The sequence below is a fragment of the Chiloscyllium punctatum genome, chromosome 4 (genome assembly GCF_047496795.1).
Source record: "Chiloscyllium punctatum isolate Juve2018m chromosome 4, sChiPun1.3, whole genome shotgun sequence".
Classification (NCBI taxonomy): Eukaryota; Metazoa; Chordata; class Chondrichthyes; order Orectolobiformes; family Hemiscylliidae; genus Chiloscyllium; species Chiloscyllium punctatum.
In genome coordinates this window covers 42,724,906-42,749,244 of record NC_092742.1, presented here as the reverse complement: position 1 = coordinate 42,749,244, position 24,339 = coordinate 42,724,906, and the positions used below count along the sequence as shown (strand labels likewise).

The window sequence follows — 24,339 nt, the reverse complement described above, 5'->3', positions numbered from 1 at the left end:
TTGAACTTCAAGTGAAGGCAGCACGGACTCCCAGCCTCAAGGTGAGGCCAGCACCGATTTGAGGTGAGGGCCTGTGCAGTCTGGCAGCTAGGGCCTGCACAGACTGGTTTAGAAAGATTGTTATTCTAATCTGTTGCGATGGTTTTATACTTTTGTACCAAAGATGGTGCAAAGGTCTGTAATGCTGGATGACTTATTTTTTATCTTTCTAATTTTTTTTCCTAAGAATTTGTCCTTAAGAACCTGTATCTAGGTACATTTGTACCTAAGATGGCACTGTAAATGGTGACTTGTAAACTTTTTACTATACTCATGTAAGTACATGTGACAATAAAGCTAAATCAAACTTTATCAACCCATTACCTATTACAGAACTGTAATGTGATCTCTCCGCTATCAAACAAAGGATGATGATTTGATGTTAAATCTTTAAATATATATTTAATATAACTAATTTTCTTTGTCTCTGCATGCTATAACCGTTGTTTTGGAAGATGTGCTTTCCTGGAATTAGCGGCATAGAGTAGAATTGTCACTTCAATAACTTGAATTTTCAGTTCGATTGAGTAAAACTTGTCCCCAGAAATTCTTCCTCTGTTAAAGGAGAGACCAACTTTAGAACTGAATAGCAAGCCACTATTTTTGATGGAACCAATGTTTCAATGTGTTATTATTGTGACATCCATTGTATACCATTCTGTAATCAGTTTTATTTGTGGAAAATTCAACATGAATCTGCATTGGCCTTTCACATTAGTCTAAATAGAGCCTTGGTGTCACTGCTTTTAGGGATAAGTTTAACTTGCTCATTAAAGGCAAAAGTAAAGTTACCATGATGTTACCAGACCATAACTGCGCGCTCTTATTAGAGAGAGTCAACTGGTGGTGATTTAACCTGAGGGTCAGGTGAGGTGGGACATTGAGAAGGTGAATCCTTCTTGGTAACCTCAACCAAAGAGGGATTTGTTGGCATCAACTGCAAATGGGCGTATGTATTCTTTCTGTTATGTATTCTCCTGTGTCTTATTGGCAGAAGTTACTTAAGGTGTATAACCGCAACACGTGAGAGGGTGAAACAGAATTGTATTTAATGTGGAGGTGTGTGAAATATTTGAATGGAAAAGAATAGTATAATTGGAGTTATTAATGTGTTTAGAATTCTTGAAAGTGGATAGATTAACATGTCCAAATGAAATATAATCCATAGGCTAAGAGAAACAAGGGAAGATTTAAAATTCTAGCATTTTTTCAGTCATCTCTGACTGATATTGTGCTACATAAATTCTAATGTTGTACTGTCCATTTTAAAAAGAGAGATGGGGAAACCTATGGAATTGTAGGCCAATCAGCCTAACCTCAGTAGTGAGTAAGATGTTGGCAGCATTGCTGAAGGACAACATAAACTGATATTTGGAAAGACAGCAACTAATCAAGGACAGTTATCATCTATTTGTTACAGGAAGGTTATTCCACTTGATTGAACTTATTTTCAAGGAGGTATCCAGAATAGGTGAAGAAGACTAATGCATTGATGTAGTCTGTTTGGGTTTGAGCTGTGCTTCTGACAAGATCCGATGAGTTACAATGGTCAGTAAATTTAAAGAACCCTGTTTCTCTTAAGTGAGGTCAATAACCAGTAATTAAAGTAAGTGATAGAAAAATTAAACAGGAAGATAGGAGTACTTTTTCCAGGAGTGCCTAGAACAGAAATCCACCTCATGTCCAAAAAAAGCCATTTGCTTGTGCTATAACCTTTTGGTCATGGACTGTTAGTTGGAAGATGGAATTTGACTTGATAACTCTCTTTCAGATGTTATGTGCACAATGGTCTCTTTCTGCACCTGATGTTTTCTATTATTTAATTCATTAATGGAATTTTCTGATTTTTTTCTCTACTTATTTTCAAAAAGCATTAATGCTTTTATTGCTGAAATATTACACACATTGAGCAGTGTGATGTTGCAGCTATGATATTTAGTAAGAAATATACTATACTGCTAAATGAGAATGGAACCTAAACATCGGGTTAGGTATCTGACTCCATTGTCCTGTCAGAGTAAATTGCAGATTAGCACAAATGCTTTTTTACATTAGCCAGGCAGTTAGATGTTCCCAAAAGTTGGTAGCACTGGAAACCAAATAACCTGCACCCATCTTTATTTTCCAATATCCAACTAAAGAGTTAAATTAAATTTGCAATAAATCATCTGCTAAGGTGAAATTGCTCACACTACTGCCTCACAGTGTCAAAGACCCAGGTTCAATTCCACCCTCAGGTGACTGGCTGTGTGGAGTTTACACTTTTTTTCCATGTCTGCATAAGTTTCCTCCAGGTACTTTAGTTTCCTCCCACAGTCTAAAGATGTGCATATTACGTGGCCATGCTAAATTCCCCATAGGGTCTAAGAATGTGCAGGTTGGGTGAATTAGCCATGGGAAATGCAGGGTTTCAGGGGTAGGGGGTTGGGTCTGGTTGGGATGCTTTTTGGAGGGTTGATGTGGACTCGATGGGCTGAATGGCCAGTTTTTATACTGTAGAGATTGTATGAAAAGGGGACTTCCTTAACTGTCCGACTTCATCCCATCTAACTGCATTTGCACCCTAATATCGTACTTGTACTTTAATTACAAATAAATACTGAACAGAAGTTTATCTGATTCCAATAGCAGCCCAGAATGTGCCAGAATCACTGAGAGGTTTTGACATTGAGCAGGCAAATTCTTTGTTGTCTTTCAAATTTCAGAAATGTTGCATTGTGGGCATTTCCTTCTCATTTATTTCAACATTGAATCCTCATATCTTCGTGCATCTTCTAAAATTTGTATCCTCCAATGTGATTGATCAGACGTGGCGATATGTTTTTGATGCTAGATTAGTACCATGCAAAATAGGTTTAGCATAGTGTAAATCACACTTATTTGACTTGATTAGAAGGTACAATAGAGCTACTAATCCAACAATTCAAGTATATTCCAAGCTATAAAAAGGAAAAATAATGTAGTGCTTTAACATGTTGCTTTCTGTCCTTTCTTCAGCTGGCATACTGTGTGGTGCAGTTCTTGGAGAAAGACAGCACTCTCACGGAACCTGTGAGTTTACCTCAATTAAGTGTTGTGTTTACCTTAATTAAAATGTCTCTCAATTTGTGCTTGTATTCCTTTGAGAAAGGAATTTATAGTTCTGTTTTGTTTGAAGGTCCTGAAGAATGCATTTTTTTGGAAGTGTGTGGCTTTTATCAATTAATAAGTGTTCATAAAGCATTTACAATTATTTCTGAAATACATAGTATCTATTTACATTTAGTTGATCTGTTTTGATTAATCTGTTTTAAAAAACAATTGTAATTAATGTAGTTTTGTTACAGAATAATTATCCTGTACTTGCTTTCAGAAATCCTTAATTCGAATCACATTAATTGTTTTTTTTCCATGTTACCAATAACAATTGAGTTCCAATTAATTGAGGCAGTTAATAAAGTTTATTTTTTGGATATCTGCAGATTAAAGAAATAGCTCAGATAGGAAGAAATTTATTTACAGAATAGTGGTTATAGGTTAGTTTTTAAAAATATGTGATGGTTACTTGACTTAATTGTACCACATCATGTTGTTTGTGCCAGCTGCAAACATATTGCAGTCAAACAATGCGAAAAGGTGCTGCTTTCTAGCTGTCATCAGAAGGTAACTGATGTTGTGATGTGATTACTTTATTGCTAACAAGCAGTTCATGTGCTTGTTTGTGCTAGTATTGTTGGGGGTTTAAACTAATTTGACAAGGTATTGGGATGAGAAGTGGAGGTGCATGAGGGAGTGATGTACAAACCATTTTGGAACAAAAACAAGTCAGTGTGGAAGACAATGGATATGATCAAATAAAGAGACAAGGGAGTATAACAAAGCTGGATGACATTTATTTCACTGTAAAGGGTGTTGTGCTTAAGGCAGATGAGTTGAGGGTGCTGGTTAAAACATGGGGAGATGATACTGCTGCCACATAGACATGGTCAATGAAGGGGCAGGCTCAATATTCCAAGGTATAGAAATCTTCGATGAGATATGGAGAGAGGTACAAGAACAGATGGTGTTGCAGTATTGTTCAAGGAGTCAATTACTACAATAAAAAGAGGTGGTACCTTAGATTGTTCCTCAATTGAGGCTATATGCTGCATGAACCTGAAATCAAAAATGGGGGCAGTCACTTAATGGGAATGTACTTTGGACCCCCAAACAGTCAGGTGTAGAAAGGCAGAAATGTATTCAAATTTCAGGTATGGGATTTCAACTTCCCCAATACTAATTGGGTTAAGCAAAATGTGAAAATCTCAGAAAGGATGGAATTCTTTTTTTTAATAGATATTTTTATTAGAAATTTAACATTTTGACAAGCAATTTAACATTTTTACAAGTTTACAAAAATAAACAAAACTGTCAAGTACAAACATTGATATACAATTAAATCTTAAATAAATAATAACCAAAATTTAACAAAAGAAAAATACCAAGAAAGAAAAAAAAACTCAACTAACTACTAATCTAGGATCAGTGGTGCTGGAAGAGCACAACAGTTCAGGCAGCATCCAAGGAGCAGCGAAATCCTTGTGATTTTAACGACTAATCTAACCTACAACTAACCAGAGTGTATATTTAAGTCTCTTACATTATTCAAATAAGAGAGAAAAAAAAATGGATAACACAGAAATTGAGTAGTGAGATACATGCTCGGAATGTATTAACATCAAATGTAACAAAACCCGTATTTGTGCGGGATTCCTCTCCCAAGAGGCCCCGGACCAGCCAGGTCCGTAATCTCAGTTAAATAAAAGCCCTTGTTAGGAAAGCCGAAATATCTGTATTCATATAATTCAAGAAGGGCTGCCATATTTCATGAAATAATTCGGTCTTTCGGTGCATCATATTTGTAAGGAAGTCAAGGGGAATACATTCCATAATTAATCTGTGCCAATTTGAAAGTCCAGGGGGACCCTCAGCCACCCAGTTTACCAAAATATTTTTCCTTGCACAGAAAGAGAGAATAGAAAATAGTCTCTTCCCATGCATATCCAGGGAGGGTAAGTTCGAAAAGCCCAAAAGGAGAGATACAGGGTCCACTTTAATTTCCATTCCTAAAATTTCTGTCAGGGTACTTGCTACTTTAGTCCAGTATCTGCGGATCTTATGACAGGTCCATAGGCAATGAACAAGAGTGCCCACCTCTATTTTACATTTGGGACACATTGAAGATGCTCCTGCCTTAAATTTTGCCAATCGATCCGGTGCTATATGGGCCCTATGAAGTATCTTCAGCTGGATAGCCTGAGCTCTGTTAAAGATGGTGATTCTTCTGGCGTTTTCCCAAATGTCATTCCACGTTTCTATAGAGATTTCTAGTCCCAAATCCTGATCTCATGTTTTAAGCAGATTGTCCATATCTCCCGATACTTCATCATGTAGTAAATGATAAATAGTACTGACGGAAGATGCCCCTATTGGTCGTAGTACTCCACATTCTTTATCTGATTTATAAAGACTATCTAATAATGTAGTCATCTTCTGTATATAATCTCGAATTTGGAATTATCGAAAGAGGTGTCCATTAGGTAATTCGAATTTCTGATGCAGCTGTTCAAAAGACATCAGGACCCCATCTTTAAATAGGTCCCCTAGACATGAGATACCCCTGGATCTCCAGAGTTTAAAAGTGGCATCTGTAAGCCCTGGTTAGAATCCCCATGCTCCCACTATCGGCACATAGGGGGATGTTTTATGTGAGTTGCCCTCATTTTGCCGCATTATATTCCAGGCTTTAATTGTGTTTAGTATTATAGGGTTTTTACAGTGATCCGTAATGATTTTCCTCTTGTCTGAAAATAAAAGGTTAATAATTGGGCATTTTACTTGAGAAGCCTCGATGTCCAGTTAGATTGGGTCTTGTCTGATCCGCAATCAATCAGCTATGTAACTTAATAGGGAACTTCCCAGATTTTAGGAAATATCAGTTAAGTCCAATCCTCCCCTTGCTTGTGGAAGCTGTAGCTTCTTCAGCTTAATGAGGGGCTGTCTATGATTCCAGATAAAGGAACCCAAACAGCCATATAACTTACGTAGTGCCAGCCTCGGCAGCATCACCAGAAGCATTATCATAGGGTATAGGAGATGGGGCAGGACATTCATTTTAATTAGTGCTATTCTACCCAGCCAAGAAATTGGAAGGTCTCCCCATCGCTGGAGGTCCTGCCTTATCCTTTCCAGTAAATGCACAAAGTTAGCCTTGTATAACTGACCAAATACTGGGCTAATAAAAATGCCTAAATATAAGAAACCCTCCAGGGACCACCAAAAGGGAAAGTGGGATCCGTCCACTAAGTGGGATATACTAGCAAGGCCACCCATTGGCATAGCCTCCGATTTTGAGATTAATTTTATAGCCTGAGAATGCGCTAAATGTATTAATAACTTGGATTAAGCGAGGTACGGACATCAGAGGATTACTGAGGAAGAGAAGAACATCATCTGCATAAAGGGTAATTTTATGTTTACCTGTACCAATCCTCGGGGCCGTTATATTAGGGTCAGCCCGTATAGCTTCTGCTGGTGGTTCAATTATTAGCGTAAATAACAATGGCGAGAGAGGACATCCCTGACGGCAACCCCTACCCACACTGAAGCTATCCGAACTTAATCCATTGGTAACCACAACTGCTTTGGGATCACTACAATGTTGAGACCCATTTGGTAAACACCTTCCCAACGCCAAACCTTTCCAATGTGTAAAACAAATATGACCATTCAACCCTGTCGGATGCCTTTTCCGTGTCTAATGAGACTACTACTCCTGGTATCTTCCCCTGATGGCAGGCTTGAATCATATTCAAAACCCTTCTAGTATTATTGGATGATCTACGGCCCTTAATAAACCCTGTCTGATCCTCCTTTATGATATGTGGCAGTACCCTTTCTAGTCTCAATGCTAATGTTTTAGAAAGGATTTTAAAATCTACATTTAGCAAGGATATTGGTCTGTATGACGTACAATCTTCTGGATCCTTTCCTTTTTTAAGGATGAGAGATATTTGCCTCTTTCAGCAAAGGCAAGAGACAGCCCTGACTGTATGCGTAGTTATACATGTCCATCAGTGGACCAGCCAATATTCCTGTAAATTCTTTATAGAATTCAGCTTGAAAACCATCTGCGCCAGGTTCCTTACCGCTCTGAAGTTGCCTGATTCTGTCAAGTATTTCTTGGACTGTTAGAGGAGCATTTAAGACCGATACCTGTTCCAGAGTTAGGTCCGGAAAGGTCAAATTTTTTTAAAATGATTGCATTCTCCTGATCCTGTCTTCACAATCCTGCGATTTATATAAATCAGATTAAAATTTTCTAAAGATTGCATTAATCCTTTTATGATCATGAGTAAAAATACCCTTACTTTCCTTGATAGACGTGATAGTTTGAGGGGCCTTTTTTTTTCTTTGCAAGAAATGCTAAGTATCTACCCGGTTTGTCGCCAAATTCATATAACCTTTGTTTTGCAAATAATATTTCCCTCTTAGCCGGTTGGGTAAGCGTGGTGTTTAGAGCTGTCCTAAGGGCCGTAATCCTTTGCAATTTGATAATAGAAGGTCTATCGGCGTATGCTGTTTCAGTTGCTTTTAAGCGAGCTTCGAGCAGACGCTGTTGTTCTCCCTTTAATTTTTTCTGGGTCACTGAGTAGGAGATGATCAAACCTCGCGCGTAAGCTTTGATGGTCTCCCACATCATTGATGGGTTGCTAGCCGTACCTAAATTAATTTCTAAAAAAGTTTTAAATTCGTGAGAGAAGTACTTTACAAATTTACTATTTTTCATCAGGAAGGGGTCCATATGCCAATGCCGAGGGGATGTCCCGTTGTTCCTCGCCTTGATTTCCATATGTACAGCAGCGTGGTCGGAAATTGCTATACTACCTATTTTACAGGATGATATGGAATTTTTAAAAATCAAGGGGGGAAAAAATATAAATTCTGGTATAACACTTATGTGGATTAGAGTAAAAAGAAAAATCTCTGCCCTGTGGATGAAGGTATCTCCATACATCTACTCATCCTAATTCTTTGTTCAGATCTACCAATTGTCTAGATCTGGGAGATATTCCTGCAGTACTCTTGGGAATCCTATCTATTTCCGGATCCATAATACAATTAAAGTCTCCCCCTATAATTGTATGACTGGCACCAAGAGCCAACAATTTTGAGAAGGCTTCCGTTATAAATTTAAAGGGGTGTGCCGGAGGGCAGTACAAATTTAAAATCCCATATTCCTCTCCATGTTTAAGGGCTTTAATCAGAATATATCGTCCAGATTCGTCTTTTATCTGATTTAGAATTTTGAAAGGGAAATTCTTCTGAATAAGAATAACAACTCCCATACCTTTTGAGCTAAAAGAAGAAAAAAAGGCCTGATCAAATCCACCCTGTTGTAATTTCAAGTGTTCTCTATCCAACAGGTGTGTCTCCTGTAGAAGAGCTATATCAACTCTTTCTTTCTTGAGATTTGATAATATTTTCTTCCTTTTGACTGGCAAATTACTCCCCTTGACATTCCAGGTGCACTACTTAACCGATTGATCAACCATAATCGTCCGGGCAAATCCGAGACCCCTCGGGAGGGGAAATCCTATCCAGAGCATCCTGAGCATAGAGTATATAAAATTCACAAAAATAAAGGCTCTCTAATACACTCTGAACAATATAATGAAAAACTGTTTGTAAATAATAAAAAAAACATATTTAAATGGAGATTTTCCCCCTTGTTCCCAGGGGGTGCCACTTCCTTTCCAAAGGTTCATCGTATCCTCTCCCAATCAGTGCCCCACCCTTGACCCAGGCACTCCCCGATACGATGAGGAGAATTCAAATATACTACAAAGGTAGAGTTAACAGTGAGCACCCTAGCCCCACCTCCCCCCCCCCCCCCCCCCCCCCCCCCCCCCCCCCCCCACCCACACCAACACCTGGATATATTTGGTAATGTTAATAAACATATATAACTATAAAATTACATCCTTAACAAATAATAATTAAATATAATAATACAAAATAACAAAGGAAAACAACCCCGCTCCTAGGGACAGAGGTAAAATAGAATAAGGTAACCACCTCCCCTCACCAACATTAGGTAAACTCCCCGGCTTATATATATAGAATAATTTTAAAAACCCAAGGGGGGAGAAAATCGTTGAATAGAGAACAAATAAATAAATCCCTCTCCCCACCCCCGAAGACAATATTAAACAGTGAAGTTAAGAAAAAGAAAAGGGGGAGATATAAACCGGAGTTCGGGGAAGGCAAACCAACATCCATTATCTCTTACAATTTATCTAAGAGAGTCCAAAAATTCCTTGGCCTTTTCCGGTGATCCGAAGTTATACATGGATCTTTCATGGTTAAAGCGTAGCGTCGCTGGGTAGCGTAAGGAGTACTGAATATTTAAGTCCCTTAAACACTACTTGCCTCATCGAATGCCTTCCTCTTTCGGACCAGAGCTGGGGAAAAGTCCTGGAATAACATGATCTTGGATCCTTTATAGATCATGGCTTGGGAATCTTTTCCAAGATTTCTAGAGATTTCTAGGAGTATCTGCCTCTCCTTATAGCTTTGCAGCCGAAACGGGACCGGGCGGGGGTGCTGGTTCGAGCCGGGCCCGCGTATTGCAACCCAGTAGGCCCATTCCACCCTGACCTGGCCTGATCCAGCCTCCAGATTTAAAAGCTGTGGCAGCCACTGTTTGAGAAACGCTGTAAGCTGGCCTTCCTCTTCCCGTTCGGGAAGGCCCAGCAAACGAATATTTTTTCGACGACCTCAATTATCGAAGTCATCAATATGATTCTCTAAGGTCTGGACTCGCTGTTCAAGAGTCCGGACCCGATCCACAGCTGAATGCGCTGTAGTTTCGGAGGTCGTGGCCTTTAGCTCTGCCCCTCCGACTCAGTGCTCGATTTCCTTCATGTCTCGGGTCGTGCTTTTGCAGCGCGGCCGAGCGTGAGTCCCATCGACTTTGGGATTCTTCAATAAAAGCGTCGATCTTCGCATCCATTTTGGAGATGATGTCCACAAGGTAAGTCCCCCAGGGCGGCTGCGGACGCCTCAGCTGCAGCTGGGGAGGGTGGGGGATGGGTTCCTGCTTGCTGAGAGCTGCGGGCTCCCTTCCCTTTAGTCATTTTTACTGAAGATTAGATTGTTTAAAAACAGCTATTTTAAATGAATTGGTCAATGTGGTGGGGGTGGGTGGCCCACTTTGCCCAAGTCTTGGGAGGAGCACTATAAACTCAGACTTGCTGGGTTGCCGCCATCTTGGATTCCCCAGAAAGGATGGAATTCTTAAAATGTTTTTTGGAGCTTATCTTAAGACAGCACATAGAAATCCCAACAAGGAAGGGCACGGTACTCGACTGAATTTTTGGTAAACAAGCCAGACAAATGGTAGAAATATTGGTGGGGATGCATTTCAGTGACAGTGACCATAATTCAGTAACATTTCAAGTAGGAAGGACAAAAATGGAATGTAAGTAAAGGTTCTGAATTGAGGCAAGCCAGTTTTAATCTGATGAGACAGGATCTGGCCAAAATGGACTGGGAGCAGCAATGTACAGGAAATTCTATGAAAGGAGTGGGAGCCTTTCAAAATGAGTGTAGTACAGTGAATCCTAAATGTCAAGGATAGTACAAGATTGAATGGGGGGGGAAGGGGGAAAGGGATGTTTATTGTAGATACTGAGAGTTCAAAATACTGGAAGCTCTACAGGCATACTGAGATTGTAAAAGTTTACTTAAATGACAATTCATAAAAGTAAAAAGGAGTATGAAAAAACATTGGCAGGTAAAACAAAAGAACCAAAGACATCTCACAAAAATGTTGGGGGCAAGAGGATAACCAAGGAAAGAGGCAGGCCTATTAGAAGCCAGTGTGACAAACTGTGTATGGAGCTGGAAAATGTAGGTGAGATTTTAAAGGAGTAAATAGACATGTAGAGTACTATAGAAAGAAGGATGATATAGTTGTTGAAATTAGTGGGGAGACGATGTCCTTGAACAAATCACAGTGGAGAGGGAGGAATTATTAGTGAGCTTTTGAGAAAATTTGTAGCTCAGGTTGAGGTTCTAAATGTAGGTTTGCTCGCTGAGCTGGAAGGTTTGTTCTCATTTTTGTCCTTTTTTTGTAGCTACTTGAAATGTTACTGAATTATGGTTACTGTCACTGAAATGCACCCCCACCAAATATTTCTACCATTTGTCCAGCTTGGTTACCAAAATTTCAGTCCAGTACCGTGCCCTCCCTTGTTGGGATTTCTATGTGCTGTCTTAAGATAATCTCCTAGATACATTTTAAGAATTTCATCCTTTCTGAGACTTTCACATTTTGCTTAACCCAATTCATTTTCGTCACCATATTGAATGGCATCATCAGTGAGCCTCCAGATGATGCGCCGGTGGCATGACCCACTTTCTATTTATGTGTTTAGGTTTCCTTGGGTTGGTGATGTCGTTTCCTGTTCTTTTTCTCAGGGGGTGGTAAATGGGATCCAAGTCAATGTGATTGTTGATCGCGTTCCAGTTGGAATGCTATGCTTCTAGGAATTCTCGCGTGTGTCTGTTTGGCTTGTCCTAGGATGCATGTGTAGTCTCAGTCGAAGTGGTGTCCTTCCTCTTCTGTATGTAAAGATACTAGTGAGAGTGGGTCATGTCTTTTAGTGGCTAGTTGACGTTCATATTTCCTGATTTGTCCAATGTAGTGTTTGTTGCGATTCTTGCAAGGTATTTTGTAAATGACATTAGCTTTGCTTGTTGTCTGGTAGGGTCTTTCAAGTTCATAAGCTGCTGTTTTAGTGTGTTGGTGGGCTTGTGGGCTACAATGATGCCAAGGGGGCTGAGTAGTCTAGCAATCATTTCTGAGATATCTTTGATATAGGGGAGAGTGGCTAGGATTTCTGGACATGTTTTGTCTGCTTGTTGGAGTTTGTTGCTGAGAAATCGGCGCACTGTGTTTATTGGATACCTGTTATTTTTTAATACACTGTATAGGTGATTTTCCTCTGCTCTGCCTAGTTCCTCTGTGCTGCAGTGTGTGGTGGCTCATTGAAACAATGTTCTAATGCAGCTTCGTTTGTGGGTGTTAGGATGATTGTTTCTGTAGTTCAATATTTGATCACAGCAGGAAATGACATCATCCCTGGAAATGACATTATCAACCCAAGGAAACCTAAACACAAAAATAGAAAGCGGGCCATGCCACCAGTGCTTCATCCAGAGGCTCACTGATGATGTTGCCTAGTATGGTGACAAAACATCTGAAAATTAACCTTCCAGCTCAGTGAGCAAAGCTACATCCAAAATTGTTAGCATTTTGGTGACCTTAAAATTGGTTAAATCTCCAGGGCCAGATGAGATGTATCTCAGACTCCTGTGTGAGGCAAGGGAGCTAACATGATATCATTTTTAAAAAGGAGTGATAGGAGTCATAGATGGAACTATAGACCAGTGGGTGTAACATCAGTAGACAATCGGGGCAGGAGTAGGCCATTTGGCCCTTCGTGCCAGCGCCACCATTCATTATGATCATAGCTGATCATCCACAATCAGTCTCCTGTTCCTGCCTTCTCCCCATAATCCTTGATTCCACTATCTTTAAGAGCTCTATCCATCTCTTTCTTCAAAGTATCCAGAGACTTGGTCTCCACTGCCTTCTAGGGCAGAGCATTCCATATATCCACCAATCTCTGGGTGAAGAAGTTTCTCCTCAACTCTGTTCCAAATGGCCTAACCCTTATTTTTTAAAGTATGTCCTCTGGTTCTGGACTCTCCCATCAGCGGAAACATGCTTCCTCCCTCCAGAATGTCCAAAAACATTTAGAATAATTGAGAGGTGGAATTGATCTCCACTTGGAGAGGCAAGGATGAATCAAGGATAGTCAGTACAGGTTGTTCTACTATATCGTGCATTTCGTTAATGCAAATTTGCTATAACGCAATTGACAAATTGAGGACACTGTTTCTATAGCGTGAACTTTTAAAGCATGTATTAGTTATAACATGATTCTGACTCCACTAGTTTAAATGGTATTACGCAATTTTCTTAAAACACGGAATTGCACAAGAACTGAACTACCGTTTTATCACAGAATTGACAGTATGGCTTTGAAAGACAAAGATCATACCTGACTGTTTGAATTGTTTTGAACAAGTGACTACATGAGGGCAGTGCAATTGAAGTAATCTATGCTGATTTCAGTCAGGCCTTTGAAAGGTGTCACATGTGAGATTGGTCAAGAAGATGAGGAGCCCATTGTGTCCAGGATAATTTGGCAAATTGCATCCAAAATGGCTTACTGGCAGGGGATGGAGGGTGATTAAAGATTGTTTTTGTAACTGGCAACCTGCATCCAGTGGCATACAGCAGAATTTGTGCTGGCTTCTTTGTAGTGTGTATGAATGTAGATTTGATCAACATGTTCATGGATGGCACAAACTGGTGCAGTAAATAGTGAGGAGGCAAGCCTTAGATTGTGATATGGACAGGCTGGTCAATTGGGCGGACTAGTGGCAAGTTAAACTTAATCTGGAACGGTGAGAAGTGGTGCATTTTGGGAGTACTAGCAAAACAAAGGAGTACATGATGAATAGTAGTGCCCTGGAAAATACAGAGGATCAAAGGGACCTCGGTGTGTATGTCCACAGATACTTAAAAGCAAGAGGACAGTTGAATAAGGTATTTAAAAAGGGATACAGAATACTTGCCTTTAATCAAAGTGCCAACTGCAATGTAACTGTTTAAGACTTTAAGGATTCAGATTTTTTATCCTGAGAGTGATGAGTGTCTGGAGCTCAAGTGTCTGAAAGGGTTGTGTCAACAAGAAGCATCAAAACATTTGAAAATATTATGATGAATACACAACTGCATTGCATGTAAGGCTGTAGACTAAGTGCTTGGAAATGGGACAAGAGTAGATAAATGTTTGATGACCAACGCATACACAATTGGTTGAAAAACTGACTGACTAGTTTAATAGCTATACTATCTCATTCAATAGCTGGACTTTTACTGTATTGGCTTCTCTAAGTTGTTTGTTATGCTTCAAGGTTTGAGTATATGGCTCCAACAGTATTTTGGCTTTTTGTAGGTTGTTATGGCATTGCTCAAATATTGGCCAAAAACGCATAGTCCAAAGGAAGTGATGTTTCTAAATGAATTGGAAGAGATTTTAGATGTAATTGAGCCATCAGAATTTGTAAAAGTCATGGAACCCCTGTTTCGACAGCTGGCTAAGTGTGTTTCCAGTCCACATTTTCAGGTGAGCTCTGAATTGTAAAAATGAGAATTTGGATAATATTTACGTTTTCACAATAGTACATTTTATTTTAAGACATATAGTATGGTACTGACCAAACTATAAAGTTGTCAATGGATTGTATCAAATAATAACAAAAAATTTGCTTCTTCTGTGTGAAAACACTTGAATTCTTTGTAGTTGCATGCAATGTCTTACTATTTTTGTTTTCTTGATGTATATTCTTTGACCTAGGTGGCTGAGCGAGCTTTGTATTATTGGAATAATGAGTACATCATGAGTCTAATTAGTGACAATGCTGCAAAGATCTTGCCCATTATGTTCCCATCTTTGTATCGTAATTCAAAAACCCATTGGAACAAGTAAGTGAATTGTTCTATTATTGTATTTGGCCTTCCATAAACTTTAAGCAGAAAAAAACCTTTGCAATAAGTTAGAATGTAAAGTAGTTGTATGAAGAATACGAAAAGCACAAATATTCCGGAAGAATATTTCCAGGGAATTTCTCCAGGGAAAGTGTTGGTATAATGGTTAAAGAGTCCCTAAGTGAGATTTGGAGACTTGGGTTCAAATCACACCATGACAGTTGGTGAATCTTAAATTCAGTCAGTGAAATTGTAAAGCTCGTCTCTGTAATGATGAGCATGAAACTATCATTGTTGTAACAGCCTGTTTGTTTTACACATGTTCTAAAGGGAAAGAAAATGTCATCCTTACTGTATTCTGAATAACACCCATAACAATGTAGTTGACCCTTGACTACTCTCGAGTGCAGTTAGGGATGGGCAACACATGCTGACCTTAGCAATAATGTCCACATTCAATGAAAGAATAAAGTCAAAAAACAGAATATCAAATTAAGTGTTCGCATAAAATAAAATTCTTGTTTTAATTTGGGCAATTTTTGAAAAGTGTTTTGTATTAATAAGCTGAAAGCATTTTTGTACCTATGTGAGAACAGAAGTGGGCTATCAATTGGCTTGCACTCGCTCCACTTCCAGTTAGATCGTAGCTGATCTATGGCCTTAACTCCAACATCTGCCTGACTCCATGTTCCTTTATGTGCTCCCCAACAATATATTGATTTCAGTTTTGTAAGTTTCAATTGATCCAGCAGCCAAATTCTTCTGGAAAGCGAGTTGTAAATTTCTCTTTGTCGTTTCATTTCTGAATGATGTGACTGACTTAAAACTTTTGCTGCACGTTCTTGATTTACCCATTAGAAAAAATGTTTCTTATATTTGTCTCATTAGATTCTTTTATCATGTCAATTATATTACCCCAAACCTTCTGAACACAGATGTACAAATCAACTTTTTGCAACCAGGCTTCATACCAGGTTTAACAAGGTTAAGAGTTATAATCTGGTGATTTTGTGCTGTCCATCCAATTTGTCTTGCACTCTGTGCAATTTAATTTGATACTATGGCATTCAACATTATTGGCTTAAATACCATTTTGAAGTATGTGTTTGCAGTATAGGTCCTCTATACATTAGAATATTTCAAAGAAACTTGCAAGTTCAGGATGTGCTGGAGAAACTCAGATCTGACAGCATCTGTGGAGAGCCAGACCTCTGCTGAGTGTATCCATCATTTCCTTTTTGTGTTTCAGATCTCCAGCATCCACTTTTTTTTTTAAGTTTTATTACTTGTAGATGTGTATTTAGGACATGTTCACACAGCATGCATTCAAAATTGTCAGTATTTTAAAGCTTGTTCCTGAATTTGCAAGTATGCAATTGGAAAACTCTTAAGATTTTCTATCAGAAATACTAGTTCCTGTGGTCTGTCACTTGCATTTGTTTGAAAAGTTCAATGGTAAAACTCTAAAATATATTTAAAGTAATTTGTTCCTTGTCTTGTGTGTAGTGAAGTCTGAGAGATCACTTTGAAAGCAGATCTTCACAAAAAGGGAAGATATTAGTGTGCATTACCTATAATTGAACTTGCATATGATTATAAATGGAAATGGAATCCTAAGATATTGCTATTGTAGAAGCATGACATTGTTATTTTAAATGTTACTATAAATGTAGTATTTTAGTGTATTCTCAACTGAAACTTGGGGGTAATTTTTACTTAACCTGTCTGATCGAAAAAAATTAGGTAATTATTCAATTGTCCACTTGCCCGATTTTACTTCTCATTGCCTTCAACAATGAAAGAAATTGGGCAGTGTGTTTTTAAAAAGAAAGGCGGTTGATCTGATTACATCAGTTTCATATTTGGTGGTTTAGGTGAAAATTATCCAACTTGAGTCTTAATAAAGTTATGCAAGTTTCATTTAAGGTAGGCATTTCCTTTGGGTAGGAGGAAGTATGACTTTAAGCTTCATATTTACTAACATGCATTTTATACACTTTATTTCTAGTTCCACAATATAGTCACTGTTTTTGTAATTACCTGATGTAGACATAATAGACGGTACAATGTTAAGCATGCATGAGATTCAGTTAATTTTTTTTATATGTAGGACTATCCATGGATTAATCTACAATGCTCTGAAACTCTTTATGGAAATGAATCAGAAACTATTTGATGACTGCACCCAACAGTTCAAAGCAGAAAGACAAAAGTAAGTTCAACTGTCTGTCCAGCATATACAGAACAACCTCGATTATCTGAACGAGACTGGTGAAGAGTATTTTGTTTGGATAACTGATTGTTTGGGTAAAGTTTTACGGGACCTTGAGATCTTGTTCAGATAATCCAAAATTTGGATAATCGACGTTCAGATAACCAAGGTTCTGGATTAGTGGTGCTGAAAGAGCACAGCAGTTCAGGCAGCATCCAAGTAGCTTCGAAATCGACGTTCCGGGCAGAAGCCCTTCATCAGAAAAGCCCTTCACCACTAATCCAGAATCTGGTCTCTTCCAGCACCACTAATTCAGAATCTGGTTTCCAGCATCTGCAGTCATTGTTTTTACCTCGTTGAAGATAACCAAGGTTGTTCTGTAATGTGCATGTGTACAGATCTCACTCTACCACAAAGTTATCTATTACGTATTGTTGTCTCAGACGTTTTCACGTGATTAGCCCAAATTTATGTTCATGAAACAATAATGGACAAATAAATTAGTGGAGAGTGAACCAGCAAACAATATGCAGTTCACAAGTTTGTGATTATTTTATCATTATAAGCAATTTCAGTATATAGATTTGCACCTGTTTAAATAAAAATTTGCTAAACTATGGAGATATAGCAACTGCAAATGAATATATATTAGCAGATAAAACAGTCTTCACTTTCCCCAGTGTTCTGTATCCCTACAGTATACACATTCAAACAAAAGTTTGAAGAGAGCTCCAGGAGTAGAGTGTCTGACCTGCTAAACTGTAAATGACTGGGAGAAGTAATTAGACAATAAGCTGAGATGTTGATTTGCCTCTGCTATCATCTTTCAACTTCCATATTTGGAGGGAATATAACTTGTCATATAGTCTTTATCCCCATTGTAGCTGAGCCTTTGTGGCTTTCTGCTATTATTTGGAAGCTTGTTAAATTACAGATTCCTGAGCCCATGGAAGCAGTTACCATAGCAGAACTAGACACTCATTATACTTGATGGTACTTGAGTAAATTTTTAAAAAATGCAGCATTGCTCAGTTCAGCAGAAAACAAGCCAGAAGTTGCCCAACAAGGATGGACAATAATGACCATAGATGGCTGGTGAGGTCAGTAACTCCAAAAATATTTGTATTCTAAAAAATGGATGTCGTCATAATCACTTTAGGCAAAGACACACATGATTAGCCCTCTGGTTCATTCTCCACTGATTTAATCAATCAGCTAATGGTATACTAAAAGTTCACTAAAATTTGTGCTTATTTTGCCATAACATGAAATTAAAGGAAGAATAGGCAATTAGCCCTTCTGAGCCTGCCATTCAATAAGATCATGGTTGATTTGATTGTAATCTTAACTTCACTTTCCTGCCTGCCTCTTCCCCGGTCCCTCACATCCCCATTAACAATTGACTTCCTTGTTAATCAAAATCTGTCCAAATCAATCTTGGGCATATTCAGTGACCGAAACGTCACTGTTGCTCTGGAAGAAAATTCCAAATATTGACCACCCTCTCAAACAAGAAAATCCTCCCAATCCTATCTTAAATTGGACTTCTTCAATGTTGAAACTTTGTCCTCTAGTTCTAGATTTCTTCACAAAGGAAAACATCCTCTCTGCTTTTGTTTTGTCAAGTGTCTCTCAGAATGTTGTTTCAAAGTGATCAGCTGTCCTTCTAAAATTGAATGAGCAAAAGCCGAGTAATCTGACTGAACTTTGCTCTGTCACACTTTGGCACTTAAGGTTCTGCAGTGTCGCTGAGTGAGCTGCTTGCCTCTATATCAATCACCAGACTCTGGCCTCAAGCAACTCCCCTTTGTGAACTATTTTCTGCTGCTGCACAGCTGTTGATTTTATCAATATAGATGTGGTCACTACTTGATGACTGTGGGGTTCAGGACCCCACACATCTTGTATCTTGTTCTGGTTTTGGAAAAATATCCTTTGTAATTTAGTCATTGTATGTATTTTCAGTGCTTCTGTCTGTCATTTTGGAAACTGTCTTGAACACCTGGCTTAACTCCATGTGATGACCTGCTATCGACTCGTTTACCAAGCCATCACCCCAGAAGGTGTGGCGAGGCAGTGGTTCACTGGAAGGACAGGGTCTCCTCTAAAGAAGAGAGTGGAGAATAGCTCAAGGATGAGTGCAAGGTGTTATTATAAATCATAAACCAGCCCTGAACGGTAGTTAGGCCACTTTTTTAAATTAGTAGTTGGGACTAACGATGAGAAAATCCAAGCAGCATAAAAGTGGTCTTAGTCGACGATGAGAAGGGAGCAACATGCATTCTTTTGTCTAGTGGGTTGCGATGTGAGGTTTATGCAAGACTGTGCACAGTTGGCTGTCACACTCCATAGATATGCGTATGATCAGTCAGAAGCCTTACCATGGAGGTAATAGCAGCAAAGATTGGACTGCGCTTACTTTTCAGTAATCTGCCTCTTCGTTCCGAGATATAATTCTCAATTGTGCTGAGTGTCGTCCCTGCTAGGTTGCCTCTTTCCTGATCTCAGGAGTCCAGTCTTTCCTTGGATTCTAGATAACATGGTCCTGTACTTCAAAGATTGAGGTTTGACACTGTACAGCCTTGTCAGTGCTGTGTGTACATTCTCATCATTTACTTCTCTGCTGAGCAGTCCTTTAGTATCCTGTACTTGGTCAATCAACAGGAAGAATTCAAAAGATCGATTAAACAACTTCATCCCAGCTCCAAGAATACAGAAACTAGAACCCCTCCTCAACCAGTGCTGTAACTGTCAGGCTACTGCTGTCCCAGAAACACTCAGATCTGTGCAGACTTCTTTCAACATCTGTGCCTTTTCTCAGGGTTTCTTAACTGGTTTTCCCATTGCACACAGTTGTTCCATTGTACACTTCACCTGCTCATTTGCACTGTTACCAGCCTATTATAATTGTCTGCCAGAATAAGTGTCCATGTACCTTTCCCACTGACTGATGTATCACCAACTTCAGCTCATCAAGTCGCTGAAGGTGCACAAGCTGCTGGCAGTTACTGCAGATGTGGTTTCAGTCTTAATCTCCTTTCAAAACTTGTTAGCTTTCTTCCCCCAATAGACAACTATTACTCCTTTTTCTAATGCAACACAAGAATAGTTTTGTTCGTTGACACATTAAATATCTCTGTATGCAGTTAGTCTGGAACTGTAGTGTTGTCTTTAGTTCCCTCATCTTGTTACTGTTCCCTGAAAGTTCTGCTTCTTTTTGTATGGACACTACAAGCATTTAAATGCCTACCCTCAACCAACAATTCTACTTTTTCCTTTCACATTGCCTCTGCCCTTTTTACGTTTTCAACATGCTTACTGTAAGTATATTAATGAAGCCAAGTTCCATTTCTTTTCAATTTCTTGATGATCCAATTCTGCATGAATTCTGTTAAGTTTCGTACCTACTTTTATGTTTTATATTTATCTTATGCTACTGTACTTTGCCAGATATTTTATTTTACCCTTAATTCCTGCATCAGTTTTTTTTTAAGTGGGCATTAGTCTTTATTTTACCACCTCATGGTATATATTTATTCTGTACTGTCTGTGTTAGCATATTGATCCTAGCTAGTAACACATTGTCTTGTATTTCTCCTCTAACAGTGTTATCTAGTTCACACTCCTTAGCTTGTCTTCATTCCTTCAGACTCTGTTTTGTATTGAACTGATCTTCAATAGTTCTTGGAGGTGCCTTGCAAAGCTCATCAGAAAAGTCCTGGCATGCTGCAAAAGTGGGATTGTGAACTCTTTTTATGTAGAGAATTATTAGGAATACACTGCCTGAAGGAGTAGTTGAAACAAGTTTAATTGTTATTTTCAAAACCGTATTGAATAAATATTTGGAAAAAAAAGGTTTTAAAACGTCATGGGGAAAGAGCAGGGGTGTGAGACTAAGCCAGAGCAAGAGCAAAGAGGTGTGGTATATCATTATATATTCAGACCATTGTGGTATTTAGTGGTTAAACTGGAAAATGATTTGAAGTGGCCAGAGTCTGGCCTTGTATTCTTCATTCATGATATACAGATGATTTGCACAGTTTCAAACTCAAAACAAACAGGACTGTACAATTAATCAGCTAGACACAGATGTTAGTTTAATGGCAATAGTGTCAGATGCAGTTTCTGATTTGAAAAGAGTAAGTATGAGGGAATAAATTACAAGAGAAGCAAGAACATATGCTCAGTAAAATGTTGCTGACGTGTATGGATGAGGAACTAAATTTATGTATTCAAAGGTTTTTATTATGAAATGGAGTCTAGGCAGATGAAGTTATAGAAGCTAGAAACATTTGGAGTTGTTAAGTTCAATAATTTAAATGAAGTGTAGATTCATTATTGCAAAGTCTAGGATTGAAAATTATCTATCTGTAGTTATGGTTTAATTCATGACCATTTAGACTGATGAGACAAAAGGAAATTAAACAGCAGCTTTTATAATTGTGACAGGTTTTAACAATGAATAGAGGAACACTGTTTCATCTGAAATAAAACAGAAACTTCTGAAGAAAGTCTGGCAGTATCTTTCAAGTGAGAAAGAAAATTCATGTTTCGAGTCCAATATGATTCTTCAAACTTGCTTCATCTGGTTGGGGAGGTAATCATGAAAGGGCCATCGTTTAAAACTAACATAAATAGGTGAAAGTCAGTTTTCAGTGGCTGTAACAAAGAACCATATGATGGCTACCTGCACTGTAAACTACTTTGGTTCCATTGTTATTACATTTTACGATGAACAGCTCTGTGTTCACTTCACAGATGATAATACCACCAAAACTGCCATTGCTGTTTTAATGCACTGTCTGAGATAATTGCGAGTTCAAACTATTAAACTATTTTCTTTAGGTATCTTAAAACTGTCACTTTTGTAATGTTTAGGGAGAAAGCAAAATTGAAAGAACGTGAAGAGGCTTGGCTCAAAATAGAGAATTTAGCAAAAGCAAATCCACAGGTACGTTTATACTATCACTATTATGATACTCTCCATAGAACAATATATAAAGGTGAAATGTGCTGTATTGAAAAGATTTCAAAGTTATTTGTTTTTAGCACAGAATTTGGATTATATTAAGTTGATTATTTACTTATAAAAATAGTTTATCTGTGAGGGCTACGTCAATTGTACGTGTCCGATCAAATTCAGAAAACGAGTTTACAATGGATTGCTTTACAAACTTTATAAATTGGAGTCATCTTTGTAAGCTTGTGCTTGTATCTGATAATAGCTTCTGCAACTTTCTTTAAAAGACATTCAAAACAATTGTTTTTAACTTGAAATATCTACGTCTGTACTTCAATTCCAATTATTTATCCAGATTTATTAGAAATCCACAAATTATTTTGTGTTTGTTTGGTGTCAAACCATGACAATTGTGGTAGTGCAACAGGCACACCAAAATCAACTTGAGGCAAGTCTTATCCCAAACCCAACGCACTTCAACCAACTGTCGCTGTAGGTGTGATTAATCTGATCAACTCTGTCATTCATTCATTTCATTTAAAATTGCTGGTAGCTCACAAGATTTAATTTGGAAATGCATAGGAAGCTACCATGTTGCCTAATTTATATGGGAATATACATTTAAAATATGTCTTCCTGTACTTGTAGTTGTAGTCTGTCCTTACAGTGTTATAACTCATGTAAAGATAAGTTGTTTGAGTTGTTTGGAGTGCATTTCCACACCAAAGACACTGGGTAGATTTGCAACATTGTTGCTTCTGTTTATTATTTACTAAAATTACTGAACTATTTAAAACACTTAAAGTAAGGATGTATAAATAGATAATTTCAAAATATTTTTCTTTTGTCCAATCATCTACCTCTACCCTTAAGATGAACTTCTTTTTGCATAAATCTGCACTCCCTTTTTACTCCAAATTCTATATGATTTTCTTTCTAATCCTCTAAAACTGGTATATGGGCAACATGCAGCTGTTTAGAATGACAATCATTTTCTGAGTCAGTGAAATTGACAGTGACTGACAAGCTGCGAATGTTAATGGCTGTGCAGCCATTTTTTCCTTTATAACCACTTTACAAGACCAACATTGGTATATCTGGTAAATAATTTAACAATAGTAAATTGCTGAGTTATTGGTAATGGCCTTTCCAAATGCACATGTTCAACTTTTTCTTATCCATATCTGAGAGATTTCTGATTTTGTAACTCTTCTCCAAGCAGGTTCCTCTTCCTTCTTTTGTCCATTCATTCCTCCCCATGACTACCATCCCTCAAAAAAAAATCTTGCTTGATCTGAATGGTGGAATTAACTCTGCATATATCATGCTTAACTAGTACATTTTAAAAGTAACTGTCAGAGTGGTTTTCCTTCTTTTTATCTGTGTAATGTACCAGAGACTGACTAGACCAGTCTCCGCTAGTAGGCATTGGCCCACAGAACAAAATCACCAGTAATTTGACATAAAAGTTTCAGTTATCCTTTGGGAGATAAGGATGCTGACAACCATTTAGATGCACCCTTTTGAGGTTGAAGTTGAATTCCATTGTTGGGAAAAGTAGAGGAAGATCTAATGTATTTCTTTTCCTGTGCTTTACCTGACCTAAGGTTATTTGTCCATAAATACTGACCATCCTAAAATGCTTTATTTTAACCAAACTTCATAAGTGACTTCCTTTCATCAGACACTGGGTTCCTTTCAAAACTGGTCATCCTTGGAACTGTCCATGTGCCCTGTCTCCAAAAACCAGGTAGGCACTTGTATCAAAATGCACCAAAACTTCAATTTTTTTAAAATGTCTTGTGATTTTTAAATTAGCCCACTGAACAAATGAAATGTCTTAATCATCTGGAACAAAGATCTCCTTAGAAATGGATTTTGACACTATTGTTAATGGCATGTACAGAGCTGAAGGAAGCTACCTTGTAAACTTAGAACATTCCAAATAGTTCAATGTATAGAATCAGTACAATTTTTCATTGTAGTATAATAAAAATAGATAATTACAATAAACCTTTCCATTTAGAGTATGTTGTAATTCAATTTCTCAAACCCTTTGAATGAACATTTTTAACTTCAAGATCTTCACATGCTTGTGTATTTTTCAATTTTCAATTGTTAATAATTATTGATCACAATGCATTACTGAATAAAAGATTTGACAGTAAATCGTGCAGGTACATGTCATGTGTTAATATTCTGGTGTGTATAAGTGATAAATTTATCTTTTGGTGTAGTTTACTCCTGTTCATTCATGGTAAATTAGAATTACTGGATAAGTCCATTTTTATGGTAAATAATTTTAAAACAGGACTATGCTGTATGCCTTTTAGTAAATGTGAGTAATCTTCTGTACAATCTTTTTGTATCAAGCTTGTTATCTCTAGCAAGTAACCTACTTGTGTTCCCAAGTTCCAGTTCCAGTCTCTGTATTTGCCAGCAAATAGTGTTTTTGTAATCTATAAGAGGATAAATGAACTT

At 38.0% G+C, this 24,339-nt stretch overlaps 1 protein-coding gene across 7 annotated transcripts in view; it reads left to right on the top strand.

Moving 5' to 3' along the window:
- The window catches only part of ppp2r5ca (protein phosphatase 2, regulatory subunit B', gamma a), a 179,917-nt gene that overhangs the window by 143,445 nt on the left and 12,133 nt on the right, over positions 1-24,339 (top strand). For 5 of the 7 annotated variants that reach the window (XM_072568494.1, XM_072568495.1, XM_072568492.1 and 2 more), the window contains 6 exons: positions 3,037-3,090; positions 14,154-14,324; positions 14,556-14,683; positions 16,797-16,898; positions 21,777-21,849; positions 23,543-23,608. In XM_072568494.1, the coding sequence (XP_072424595.1) occupies positions 3,037-3,090; positions 14,154-14,324; positions 14,556-14,683; positions 16,797-16,898; positions 21,777-21,849; positions 23,543-23,608 (594 nt within the window). The remainder of the gene's footprint in view (positions 1-3,036; positions 3,091-14,153; positions 14,325-14,555; positions 14,684-16,796; positions 16,899-21,776; positions 21,850-23,542; positions 23,609-24,339) is intronic. The other 2 variants (XM_072568493.1, XM_072568497.1) reach the window with 1 other exon arrangement.